Below are 13,941 nucleotides of genomic sequence, written 5' to 3'. Positions count from 1 at the left end.
TTTTATGTTCATTTTTTTAGTGTATTTATTTTGAGAGAGAGAGAGAGAGAGAACACCTGTGCATGAGCAGGGGAGGGACAGATAACCTGTTGGGCCATAACCTATTGCTATATTTACCAGTTCTCTTGTTTTTTTTCTTTTTTAAACAATTGAAAATAAGTGCAGACATCAAGAGTTTCTTCACCCTGGAAGATAAGGATAAAAGTGTCCCAGGATAAGGCACTTTCCTATACAATCACAATATCATTATCACATCTTAGAAAATAAACAATAATTTCCCAATATTATCTAATAAACAATCCATAATCCATGTTCAAATGTTCCCAGTTGTCCCTAACATGTTCTTTTTAGCTTAAAACAAAAGTGTAGAATCTCATCAAGGTTCACAAATTTGTTAGTATGCTTCATTAATTTTAATTTTAATTTTATTTAAAAAAATTTTAATGTTTATTTTTATTTTTGAGAGATAGAGAGACATAGCATGAGCAGGGGAGGGGCAGAGAGAGGAGACACAGAATCCGAAGCAGGCTCCAGGCTCTGAGCTGTCAGCACAGAGCCCAACATGGGCCTCAAACCCATGAACCGTGAGATCATGACTTGAGCCGAAGTCAGACACTTGGCTCACTGAGCCACCCAGGCGCCCCTGCTGTATTTATTTTTAAATTTATAACATGCTCTGTTTGTTTGGTGTGTATATTTCTCAACATTGACCATTATGAAGAGTACAGAAGGGTTATTTTATAGAATGCCCCACAATCTAATTGTTTATGTGTTTTGGTTTTTAACCTTTTGGTAAACTTTTGGAAATATATTTGCAGAAGTGTGCATAAAATATAGGTATGCAGGTTTGTGGAAGTCACCTGTCCAGTCTCTGGGATCCTAAAAGTCTGGCTCTTTTCAAACCCTTATCTCTGCACTTGTTTCTCCATTGCATTTAGAGAATGCCTAGTGCAGAGACAACTTCCTGGCATTTTCCTGCGGATCAGGGTGCTAAGACTGGGCGGCTTCCAATTTAGGCAGTTCCATTGTACTTATCTCAGATCCCCCACCGGGGTTTCAATTAGAGAAGTTATTGTTTAGATCCCCTTCTAAAAATGTTGCATTCTCTAATTATCTTGGCTTTAAGACATTTGGGTTGTTTTTATACCATGTGAATGCACTGGCTGTTAGGAAAGTCATTTTAGAGTTTTGGTGATCTAATTCAATTGTTAAGACTGCCTTAATAACTAGGTTGTAATAAGACATAATACAGGGTGTTTAGATTTCTCACAACCTGGTGTTTTTGGTTAGAGACCCAACATCAGTCCTGAAGTGGTTCACAGCCCTTTATTTAAAAAAAAAAAGGCCAAATGTTAAAAATATTATGACCCAGGCCAACTTTGTCTTTACCCTCCTACTTACCCTTTCTTCTTCCTCTGCACAGTCCACAGTGCTTTCCTATTTCTTTTGTACTCAACATGAATGCCAAATGGTGATGACAGACGATGGTGTAAATTGGGGTCCTTAACTTGGAGTCGGTGTGTCAGTGAACTCCATAAAATCATGTGCAAAGTTTGTGTATATTTGCCCATGTGTTCTGTTCTGGAGAGATGTTCCCATAGATTTCTTCAGCTTTTCAGGGGTGCCTGTGAGCCCCAAATGGTTAAAAACACTGGCTAACTAGTTACTTCTTCCCAGGGCCTTTGCTATTTTCTCTGACTCTAGGCATAGTAGCTTTCTCTTTAGTAATATTTTTGTGTACTTGTTTTGAATTTAAAAATTATAAGGAATAAAATTAAGTCCATTTATTTATAATATTGGTCAACATTCTGAGAAACCATTGTTTATACACTGGTAAATAGTTATCTATCTACCTATCTTCTGTTTACCAATTTATCAATCACCTATCTATTTATCTATCCATCTACACACACACACACACACACACACACACACACACACACACACACACACTTTTTAAAAGGAATCCTGGTGTAGATGGGTAACATTTTTGTTTAATTGCTACAGTGTAGTTCATTAGTTCATTGTATGGATATACTGTAATTATCAAATCTCTTATTCATGGACACAGATTTAATAGGAATCAAACCTTAGGCAATAAGAGATAAGATCTTGGGGCTTTTGCTGGTCACAAGAGCCCTCTTCCTTTGTCTAATCCCTGCAAACTCCACATCAAATGTGAGGCTATGGATTTGGGGCCAGAAAACAGGTTAGCTTTTTCGAAAAGAAAACTGTATTCTTTTTTTTTTTAGTTTAATCATTTTATTTTGAGAGAGACAGAGAGAGAGAGTGTGTGCGCATGAGTTGGGGAGGGGCAGAGGAAGAGGGAGAAAGAGAATCCCAAGCAGGTTCCATGCTATCAGTGCAGAGCCCAATGCGGGGCTCAATCTCATGAACTGTGAGATCATGACCAGAGCCAAAATCAAGAGCTGAATGCTTAACTGACAGAGCCATCCAGGCACCCCAGGAACTGTATTCTTACACTCTTCCCTCCAGTCTCCAAGATACTGACATGAATCAAATCATTTCAAATCAATAAAGAATATAACAGTTTTATAGGATTGATTACCTTCAAAGCAGCTTCATTTAAATCCATTTTCAATTTTCAAGGTTCAAATGGGCCTAATTTTGTATAGTTTACTTACATTTTTAAAAGTGTTTATGGAAATTATTGTGTAAAAAACCCTGATATGTTCTTAAAATGCTTTTGTTATGTAGCTTGGGAGACTTTACCAAAGAGAAATATGCATGATTTCCCTTGGTCTGTGTATCTGTGTCTATATTTTCATATGATATATTGCTGAAAGAAGTGTTGCTGATGGTCTTTTCTTCCTTTTCTCTCTTATCTGTTTACCAGTGACACTACCAGATTAGAAGCTGCCCCAGTCAACACCCTTGGGTCCAGGGGTAGTAACTGTTCCCATCTGGCTACGTGTGATTAATGGTGTTTATGTCATGGCATAAATCACATTTTGCTGTTCAATCAGCTGAGACTCTGGCCATTAAAAAAAATTACTCTATCTACAAAAATCAATAACCAGTGGTTTTTGGAAAGGAGCAGTTCTTTAACAGTTACTCCCTAAGTCTGTCTGTAAAGATAAACAATCAAATTACTATAGTCAGTGAAATTGTGCGGGCAACAGCAAGAAATATAATCTCGCAGATAAGGGATGACCTTAAGTAAGGACAGGTAGGAAGCCATTTTAAGGAAGACAAGGCAACCAAAGAAACCCAATACCCTTTTGAAAGTCTTTAAGAATGTCACCCTTTTCCACAGATGTAGCCAATAACACGACATCAGAGAGTGCAAGATGAATTTTCAGAAAAGCATGGAAAATAAATTAGGTTGATAATGGCATTCTGTGACTGACTTAATACCCACTCACAACTCTCTGTGGACTCTAGCAACAATTTAGAAAATCAATTTTATTTATTTACCTCATGTTTGCCTCATACATTATTGCCATGAGGAAAACACACAAAAATCCAAATAAATAAATTAGGCAAGGTGATGACATTTCAGGTAAAATAAAATGGAGACCACTTCTTTGGGAAAGAATAGGGCGAAAGATAAATCTTAGACACTTGACTTGCTGGGAAATATTATGTGTACTTTTAAAATGGTGGTGTTGACCATGTGTAGCAACATGCCTGAATAGACGGAGGCAAGATTAATAGTCCTGATTCACTTATAGTTTGCTTCACAGGCCGTGAGTGAGTGCTTTGGGATGTTGCTCACACAGCCTGTTTTGCTGCAGTCGCCACTGCTTTTGTGAGCAGCTCAGTGTTTTTGCTCAAATTGGAGTATGCCTCACTGATTCCGGTCTGCAACTTGCTTCTTAGGAGTCTGTGACTGCAAGATCCATTTCAGGAATTTGAGTTGCACCAGTTTGCCATCTTTACAACGAGCCTTACTTTTTTAGCAAGTGGAATTCTAAATGGGAAAGTACAGATTCCCCCTCGGTACTTTATTTATATCACTGTTCGCAGCACAGATAACATCCTTATTTCCACAGCAAGCCAGCAGCTCTCTAAATAATCACAAACCTACCTCAGTAAAGAAGGCAGGAATAATATTTCGTGCCTTTTCCCTGTGTGGAAGATAGAACCTTTTGATGCAAGATATGATCCTGCAGATTTGTTCCTGCTGGACGAAGGGAGGACTAACCTTCAGGCAAAGTGCTTTGGTAGAAGCATCCTGTTTCTCATTTCACTGTGTAATGACCAGGAGCTGAGAAGAGCTGTTTCCTGTCACTGAGCTGCATCATCCTCATTTACATTATTGGCAGCTGTTACTTTGCTAGAAGTTTAAATTATCTGAAGAACTCTCAACTGAGTTCAGATGTTTGTTTATTGGATCTGTCTTGGGCTTCTGAAAACAGTCTTTTGTGTTTTCCCCAGTCTTAAAAGCTCTTCTCAGAATCTGTCCTTCCTCCCTCCTTGCTCCTTTCTGGGAACCTGCTTCAATCTCATGAAGAAAATTAAGTAAAGAGGACAAGGGGCTTACAACTCGTCAGAAAGGAGACTCCAGTTGTGAGGCGACTTGAAACGGAAAGGAATTGGGACTCAACATCCTGCATTTGTGCTTTGTTTTTGAAACTTCGAGTTAGTTGCATTAATGAATTCACCAGCAGTCTAGTAATGGAAAATGTTTCTCCTGTCCTGCTGGGGGAGCCAGATACTATAGATTTGTAACAGGAAGGCTGTTGATTCTGGCTTCATTGTTGGGCCAGTCATTTGTGAGCCGGTGGCCGGACCGCAGGCCACACACTTCTGTGCAAATCTCCCATGTATTGGGACCGCCTGGGTTTTGTTTCTGCCGTCCGAGACACGGCCAAGAAAAGATGGTGAGCCCTGGGTTTCATTTCTTGTTTGTGTTTCCCCTCAGCGTTGAGGATGGTGCAGGATGCCAGACTCAGTTTGGGGGCAGGGAGGGGACTGTTGAAAGCGATGAGCATATGTGAGTGTTTTGCTATTAATGCTTTTTTCTGTGTCATCCTCTGTAGAGTTCCGGGAACGCGTCCTATCGCTGCTCTATGTCTTCCTCTGCGGATTTTTCTGATGAAGATGATTTCAGCCAGAAATCTGGCTCGGCATCTCCAGCGCCGGGAGACACCTTACCCTGGAATTTGCCTAAACATGAGAGATCAAAAAGAAAGATTCACGGGGGCTCGGTGCTGGACCCCGCTGAGAGGGCAGTGCTTAGGATAGCAGGTAAGCGCATCCGGGAAGGGGATGGAGCCTAGAGAGAGTTGCGAAATTCACCCATCTACCCCCTGGGGCCGGGGCCGTAGCTGGGAGCTGCTGATGCACCGGGCGGGCGTAGATTGGTGCTCTAGGTGGGGGAGGAGGATGACCATGTTTACTTTATGCCCGATTTATATCGAGAAAGCAGTTTGCCCAGCCTGCTGGTGACTAAGCTGTTTGGCCTTGTCTTTGGGTTGGATGAATTGATACCTTTGAAATGCAAGGGGATATTTACAGACATCTGCATTAAACTTTCCTATTTACACGCTGTAGCTACTGTGACATTCTGAAAGTATTAACTTATGTGATTCCTAGTGCATTTGCTAGAAGCTGTGAGAAAGCTGCCTTCTTTTCCATTTTTGCCCAGGGACACTGAGCTACGCAGATTTAACTGGGGTAGATTCCTGGCTTTTGGTACCCAGGATTGTAGAGGGTACTTCAGCAACTTGGATGCCATTTTTTTTTTTTTTTTTTTTTTTTAAATGTAGCATCTCTGTCAGCATCATGTGTCCATAGCAGCTTTCTGTCCCTGGTGCTTTTCAGGGCTTAGCCATCATGCATTCCTGATTAATTAATTTATGGGAGGTGCCAACATTTCTGTTCTGTTACCGGTGTTCCCTTGCATTGGCCGTAAAAGTCGAACCAGAAGGGATGGCTTGTTTTACCCAGCTGAAAGCTGAGAACACTGAGGAAACCAGTCCTCCAACCTTGCAGTGCTAGTGTGGTTCTCTCTTCTGTGTTCTGTGCATGAGACTTGCTTCCTGGGGTGATTGTTCCTCAATTCCCTCAATAATTCCCTCTCTCTCTCTCTCAGAAATGGTATAAGTCTTTTGGGGCTCTTGCAAAGGCCAAAGGTCAGGTTTTTTCCAGAGCTAGTTTCTGCAGTCAGTGGATCTGGCCTTCTTTCCTTTCCACTCCTGGGGTGGGGGTGCCCACCCAGTTTCTTTTGCCTCCCACTATAATACAAAGTTGGTACTCTATCTTCCTCTGAGGGGGCTGGTGGGGAATAGTCCAGATCCCAGCCACCACAGCAGCTGAGACTCCCCCTATGGTCCCCCCAGTGGGATTTTCTGATTACGGGAAAAACAAACAGCGCCCAGCCAGCCATTCTGTAGTCTGGGTTTCTGGGGCAACAGCCTTGAGCTTCTTCTGTCTGTTGTGAGATGCTGGCTGGTCTCTTCCAGGCCTTTGAGAGGAGGGGTGGAGCTGGGAAAGGGTAGGAGGAGGGAGGATCTAGGAGGGAGACTGTTCTGGAGCCAAGTGAGAGTGAGCAGGGGTGGCTTGGGGGAGCTGGGACAGACCTAGCTCTCACCGCCTTTCTCAAGTACTAAAAAATGTTTAGTCACTGAGGCCTGACTCCTTGTACCTCCCCTCTTTTCCCCCCACTACATGCAGGTCCGGGGCATGGAGAGGAGGAGATGGTGACTCCACCCTATCTTTGTGCAGAAAGGGAAGATAGGTGAAAAGAGGGTACTGAGAGAAGTTGTTGGGTCTTTGTGGAAAGCCTGGCCCATCAGAACAGGATACCTGTGTTCTGTGCATTTTTGTGGAAGGAAGAGGTGCTTTTGGCTCGAGGGTTTTGATAGTGGTGGCAGAAGTGGATATTTTGCTTTCATTAGTGCAGGAAGGGGTTATGGGAGCAGGACGGATCAGGTGTTTGTCAGGGGGAATGACATTATATAAGCTGAGGAAGACAACTAGGCAGGAAGTCAGGAGAAGTTGGGGAGACTGTCATTGTACCCTGCAGATGGGGAAGGAATGGAAGAATTGGCAGTTCTGGTGGGATGCAGTGGGCAAGTAGCTGCTGATGTTGGTAGACTGCAGACTCTTTGAGGGCAGGAGCCATGTCTTACTCGTAAAATGTTTGTTGAGTTATTTGTGGGGATTGCTGTGAAGTTAGTGGTTATTAATGCACTTGAGACTTCCAAGTTACATACTTAAAAAAATTTCTTTTAATGTTTATTTATTTTTGAGAGAGAGAGAGACAGAGTGTGAGCAGGGGAGGGGCAGAGAGAGGAGACAGAATCCGAAGCAGGCTTCAGGCTCTGAGCTGTTAGCACAGAGCCTGATGCAGGGCTCGAACCCATAGACCCATGAGATCATGACCTGAGCTGAAGTCAGACACTCAACAGACTGAGCTACCCAGGTACCCCTCAAGTTACATACTTTTAAGATATTAATCAAAAACAAAACAAAATTATGAATAGAATAAGCAGCCCTACTATGGAAATGTGCTACTGTATTTAAAATAAATATTGGTAAGTTGCTGTTTTCTACACAAATCATAATAATCATACCTTGGGAGCAGAGACTTGGAGGCCGGTCTTCAAATATCTGTTTAATAATAATGTGGCTAAAATATGAAATTCAGATATATTATGTGTTAAATACACTGCTGATCACCCCCATGTGAAGATAAGATACTGCTGATCACCCCATGTGAAGATAAGTGGAGGGAATTTGATGCTGAATTTGAAGATAAGTGGAGTTTGAAAACATACCATTAAAAGATTTTGACTCTTAACTTTATTAGACATTTTCACAGTCTGCCCAAAACTCACCCTGTCTTTGAAATTCATCCCTAGTAAGACATGGGATGAGGTTCAGAAATGGTATGAGGCTGTCAGTAGTGTTCATTACCTAGTAATAAAGGAGTTGAAAGTCCAGTATTTTTATTTGTTTTTAAGGTCACAAAGATAGAATTGAGCATGAAAATGCCTAGAGTCAAAAAGACCATATGGTCTGTGGGATACCTTAATTCATTCATATTTAATAAAAATTTGAGTCCTGGAATAAAATGAAGAAAAGCACATACTGTTGCCTCTAAGGAAGTTTTTGTTCAGTATGATAACTGGATGTGTTGTCAGATACAACACGGTGTGAGAGATTTGCTGTAATGACTATAAGTACCTAATATGAAACGAATCTAGAGGAGAGTCTAACTAGCTTGGACAGAGAGGGAAGGTTCCTGAGAGGCTTCTGGTGGGAAGTGCCACTTGAGGTGAGATTTGAAGAGCTTGATGGAAATAGAGGGAACGGGAACACCACTTCAGAGGGATGGTACCACAAGAACAAAGGTAGGGAGATGTGTTTAAATGGAAACTTTAAGGCAATCTAGAAATCAGAGTTAAGTGCTTAAGAAAAGTGGGAAAATATGATAAATGGAAACTTCAAGTAATATGCGTAGTAAAGCATGGAGTTTGGTAGGGAATAGCAGAAATTATAGAGGAGCTTGTGTGCAATGTTGAGAGATTGGACTATTTGTGTTGTAAGGGGTGGGGGAATTCTTGGAAGATTTTTCAGCAGTGCAGTGACATAATCAGGTTCACATTTTGGAGAATCTTATTGGTGCTGGTGTCGCATGTCTGACACTATGATTTTAAAAGTGCTTTTGCACTTGTTGTAGTTCTCTTATTTTAAAATCTGAGACTGTATACCTTTCCTTTCTCTCACAGGGTCAATGTGAGAATAAGATGATGAAGTGTGAGGAATGGGGCTTTGTAATATCCATTGTATAAATGGCTTTTACATAAGAACAATATAGATCTGCTGTTCTTAGTTACAGGGTTCCCTGTAAGTTGGGTGTTTTAGTATTGAAGTGCCCATAAAGGTACATGGTTTGTTGGTGACAGTGCTGTTTTAAAATAGGGATTTTTGTCCCATGTAAATTGTTTGAAGTGGGAATTGAAGGATCTAAGCAGAGTTAGACTTTGGACTCAGGTAAGCTTGGATTTGAATTCTCCCTCTATCATTAGTCAGTTGTATTTTCTTCAGCAATTTCCTGAATTTTTCTCAGCTCCATTTTCTTTATCAAAGGGGGTTATAGCTGTGGTGAGTAAATAAACTAGTGAATGTAAAATCTTTTGTGAATTCCTGGGCACATGGCAAATGCTGTATAAATGAGTTTGTTGATGGCCAGATGCTCTTAGAAGCAGTTACTACATTATCTCATTTAGTCTCCCAACAACCTTATGAAGTAGGTATAATTATTTTCTCCATTTTCCAGTGCAGAAATCTGCTGAGAGAGGGAGAGACTCTTCCTAAGATTATACAACTAGGAAGTGGTGGATCTATGATCTGAATTTGAACATTCTTGACTCCAGAGGCCAGCCTCTTAACTGCTGTGCTTAACTGCTGCTTCCATATGGAATAGACTATTATTATTAGCAGGTTGACCCAATATTACCATTCCAAGCATGCATGGGGCAAAGGCTGTTTTTACAGAAAAGCCCAAATGTTGCTGCTGTTCATTTTGACTGGTTCCTTAAACAGAGAGTTAAAATCAATTAAGAGAGCACTGATTATATTCACAAAACGGAGTGCTACTGGGTTTCAGTCTTTGATGAAGACTCAGACTGTACCCTCAATGACCCTACTTATTGCGAAGGACACAAAACAGTTTTGAGAGATCTGTGTACCTGTATGGTCTATAAATGGAATGAGTCTCAGGGATCTAATTGCTAACTCTTTCATTTTAAGAAGGTGTCACAAATAACGCATGTGTATTGCTTCATGCACTAATGTGTACATAAACGCATACCAAGTTGCAAGAAAACTAGTGATCCTAAGTGCTTGGTGGGACATGGGCTCAAACTCAGATTATAAGCCAGTGGTCAGGGTAGAAAGGCGAGATACGCCTTTGTTTGGCGAGATATGCTTTGTTTGGAATAACAAAAGTAGGCCAGTTGCTCAGGAGAAGTAAAGATTTCCAGTTATAACTCAAATAAGTCTTTTTCGAGAGCATATAGTTTTTCAATTAGTACTCATTCCCATCTAAGAGTTAATGGAAAATGTTGCAGATTCGCAACACTGAAAGGGAAAGGAAAAAAATATCATTAAGGACAAAAGGTCAGTACACGTGAAGGGAAGAAATAGGGAAGGAAGATGTGGGCAAAAGGTGAAGTTGTCATAAGTCAGATGGTCAACAATGAGTTGATTTATCTATTAATAGTAGCTAACACGTATAAAGCCACAACTTTATAGGGTAGGCACTATTATCCCCCCATTTTACTGATGGAGAAGTTCTGAGAGGATAAGGAACTTGGCCGCGTCACACAGAAAGGAGGCAGGATGCCATCCAAGGCAGCCTGACTTCAATCAGTACTCTTAAACACATCCATTTACATGATCTGAGTACCCACTGGTTCCACCAATGGACCCTTAAAACTCACCACTTTAGTATATGACATGCCAAAGTTAAGAGAATTGTATCCATTTTACTCAAATTCAGTGGATACCAGTACTGTGTGGAATGAATAAAGGGTAGCGAGAAGAAGGGAGGGGACACAGTAGCCTGGGGGCGTTGTGAACTGACCTGGCTGTGGCCGCTTCCTAGGAGCCCAGCGGCAGATGCGCCGACAGGCTCTGGGGGGCGGAAGGGAGGGACCGAGGGCTGGTCCGCCGGCTGCGCAAGCGCGGTAGCTTCCAGGCTGTCAGGCCCTGACGCGCAGGGCCACCTGCAGAGGCCGCGCCGCCCCGCCCCCGAGATGTGCCCAGAGCAGGGACCCCCCCCCCCCCCCGGCCCCGTCCCGTGCTGCTACCACTGAGTGACCTGAGTCCCTCTATGCCATAAGCTGGGTTGAAGTGTATTTTCCACTCTCCTCCGCGTCACCCCTTCCCCCGGGAGAACTGCAGACTGCTCAGCGAGGGGCAGAGGGGGTGGTGGGGGGGGGTATCCTGCCCTCGTCAGTGACCGCGATCTGCGGCTTTGTTTCCCAGGCACCTGTTGTGGGTCCCAAATAGAAACCTCACCCTTGGGGATCCGGGCTGGCCGGCCAGTGTCCGGGGGTGGGCGTGCTTGGCAGCAAGACCGACCTAGGTGGGCGGGCCGGGGAGGGGGCCACGGGGCGCCCGGCGCTGCCTGGCAGGGAGGGGCCGAGCCGCGCCGGGGTCGGAGCCTAGCCAGCCCGGGCGCTGACCGCCGCGCTTGCCCCCTCCCTTCCGCCCTCCCCCCCTCCCTTTCTCCGGGGGCGCGGGCGAGTGTCTGCGGCGCGGCGGCCAGGAAATGCCGCAGATGCGCCGCGCAGCATCCCGGGCGGAGGCAGCGCGCCAGTTCTCTCGCACCGCCGCCGCGGCCTCGGCCCGGCCCGGAGCAGGCACCCATCGCAGGGCCAGGGTGGCGACCGCGTTGGCCGAAGAGGGTCCCGGCGCCTGCCGCCCTTCGCCTGTCCCCACCGTGCTCCAGGCTCCTCCGCGTGGTGTGGCGCTGCTTGTCGCCGCCCCCGGGCTTGCCGAGATTTGCTGCTGCTGAAACCTGAGAGGGACTCTGGCTCCCCGCAGCGGCGGCTTGGCACCCGCAGCCCGCCAGGGGGCCTGGGCGTTTCCTCTGCCGGCTCCGGCGCCCACCACCCCCTCGCGCCCCGGGCTCTGCGTCTCCGGCTTCAGTGCTCTCCACCAGCGTGCCGCTCCTTCCGCTTTTCCAGTTCCCTAGGCAGCGTCTTGCTGACTCCCGGGGTTAGGAGGGGGAAAGGGGAATTGGCCAGTCATCGTTTAGATAAACTTCGGCATGGCGGGGTACCTCTCGCCAGCTGCTTACCTGTACGTGGAGGAGCAGGAGTACCTCCAGGCCTATGAGGATGTCCTGGAGAGGTACAAAGGTATGTGGTGCCCGGTGCTTGGGCTGCGGGGCTTGGCACGCACCAGCCGGGTAACCGTTATCTTTGCTTAACCAGAGCCACTACGGCTTGGGCATAGGTAAACAGGTGTCTGGACCAGTCTTGGGAATGGACCAGGTCTTTTTGGAAGGGATTCAGTAACCCTGACTCACAGAAGGGTGGTGGGGTGGGCGATGGTCTGGAGACGCCCTTTGATAGGCTGTGGCGTGGGGGGAAGGGGTTTGGGTTCTGAGCACATTGCATTTTTCTTTCCCTTGTAAAAGCTGTTAAGTACTATGTGCATAATCATAATTCTTCCTGGGAGGGTGGGTACCGATTAATTCTCCATAGAATTACTAAGGCATTGCTGCTCTTGCTTTGCATGGGGTATTGGTTAACCCTATACAAAAGGTTCTGGGGTTCTTAAATAGATGGGCTGTTTCACCATTGAGTGCATCACCAAATCATTTTTCTTAGAACGATTTTATTTGAAAAAAGTTTATGGTTTGTGACTATATACCTGTTCTTATGTGTCATAAAAATTATTTGATTGTGATGGATGAAAGACTTAAGTCAGCGACTCTTGTAAATTTAAATATAAAGCAATATATTTTGAGATTTTTTTTTTGCCTATACTTTATGTTGGGGAAATTCTGTGCCAACCTGATAAATTTTTCATATTTTAGTATTGTTTACTTCCATCTTAAAGTCCACCATCTCCTCTTAAAGGGTCTTTTTGTCTCTGGAAATCATTTTTCAGTGCTTACAGAGACACAGTAAGGAGACTGAAACACTGCACACCCAAGGCTAGCTCACAGAGTCTTAATATATTAATAGTGAATAGTGGTCTGATTCATATCTTGGATTCAAATGGCTTTAGATCTTTCGAATATTGGCTTTGGGCTCAATTTCGGTAATTTGAATGGGCATTATATGGTTAAAAATGGCCCGCATTAATAGTTTTCTATTAGTAGAAAGTAGAAATATAAAATACTGAATTAAATAATTAAATTCCAAATCTCCAAAAATCTCAAAACCCACCCAGTAATATGTTTTATCTCTTTCTAGAATGTGTTTTATTATTGACATTCTTTTAATCCACGTAGAATTTTGTAAACAGCACAATCAGAATTCCTTTGTGCCAAGACTCTATTGTGTATAATACTGCCACTGAGCAAATGCAGTGGTATTTTAGGCGAAAGCACATTGGTAGCATTTATGTCTGTGTACGTGTGTAATATTCTCATGTTTATGTCTTTCTTAATCAGTTGTCTCCAGAACGTTAAAAATGAGAAACATTGCAATATAGACTAGTAAACCTTATTGAAGACACACACCTGTGCTCTTTAAAATCCCAAAGAAAAAAGTTGGAAAGTTCTAAAGCATATACATTTTATACTTTCGAAAAAAATTATAGCCATATGAATTTTTGTCTCCTCGAGTTTTGCCTCAGTGATACGTGGCTGTTTTCAGGTGACTTTGAAAACAGTAACTGAAGTGCTGATTAGACTTGTCTTGCAGAAGCAGACATTATTGAAAAGCTTGTTTCTATTTGCCTTTGGAAATAAAAGAAAATTAAAGATCTGAAGGCCATTGCAGTTTTCATGACACTTCATTTTAATTATGACCTAATGATCAGTATTGCACTTAGGCATACACTTTTTCAAACACGTCCAAAATTTCACAGAAAAAAGTGAGGATTGTTTCCTTCATTTTCTTTGTGGTTTTAAAATGCTTAGGTCATCAATTTGTACTTGGCTTTATAGATGTTCTATGTTTCATTTAGTTTTGTAAAGGAAAGTAAGAGTATTGGTTAGTGTATCATATGAAGGACTGGAGACCTGGAAAACTCATTGTTTCCCAATGTGTTTTGAAGCCAGTTATGATTTCCCATCAGTATCCAATACGATGACTTCACTATAGTGCTTATGATCCCAATGACTTGCTGTGGGGGCTGATCTAATCAGGAAAGAATTGTAGGCTTTGAATAGGGAGTGTCAGTTCACTAAACTTTCAAAGTACGGTTGCTCATTTTCTGAAATCATGCATTGTTCAAACATCTCGCATTCCCATTTGAACTTAAGAGAGGTTATTTTGACTT

General features: G+C 43.2%; 1 protein-coding gene across 11 annotated transcripts in view; it reads left to right on the top strand.

The window, feature by feature from the left end:
- DST (dystonin) overlaps positions 1–13,941 on the top strand; it is a 496,251-nt gene that overhangs the window by 120,544 nt on the left and 361,766 nt on the right. For 6 of the 11 annotated variants that reach the window (XM_058734319.1, XM_058734316.1, XM_058734317.1 and 3 more), the window contains exon 4: positions 5,007–5,214. In XM_058734319.1, the coding sequence (XP_058590302.1) occupies positions 5,007–5,214 (208 nt within the window). Of the gene's footprint in view, positions 1–5,006; positions 5,215–11,728; positions 11,844–13,941 lie in introns of those variants that run through there. The other 5 variants (XM_058734313.1, XM_058734312.1, XM_058734311.1 and 2 more) reach the window with 1 other exon arrangement.

This window comes from Neofelis nebulosa, chromosome 6 (genome assembly GCF_028018385.1).
Source record: "Neofelis nebulosa isolate mNeoNeb1 chromosome 6, mNeoNeb1.pri, whole genome shotgun sequence".
NCBI lineage: Eukaryota > Metazoa > Chordata > Mammalia > Carnivora > Felidae > Neofelis > Neofelis nebulosa.
Note: the sequence above shows the minus strand (reverse complement) of the source record. Positions and strands in the feature narration are given on the sequence as shown.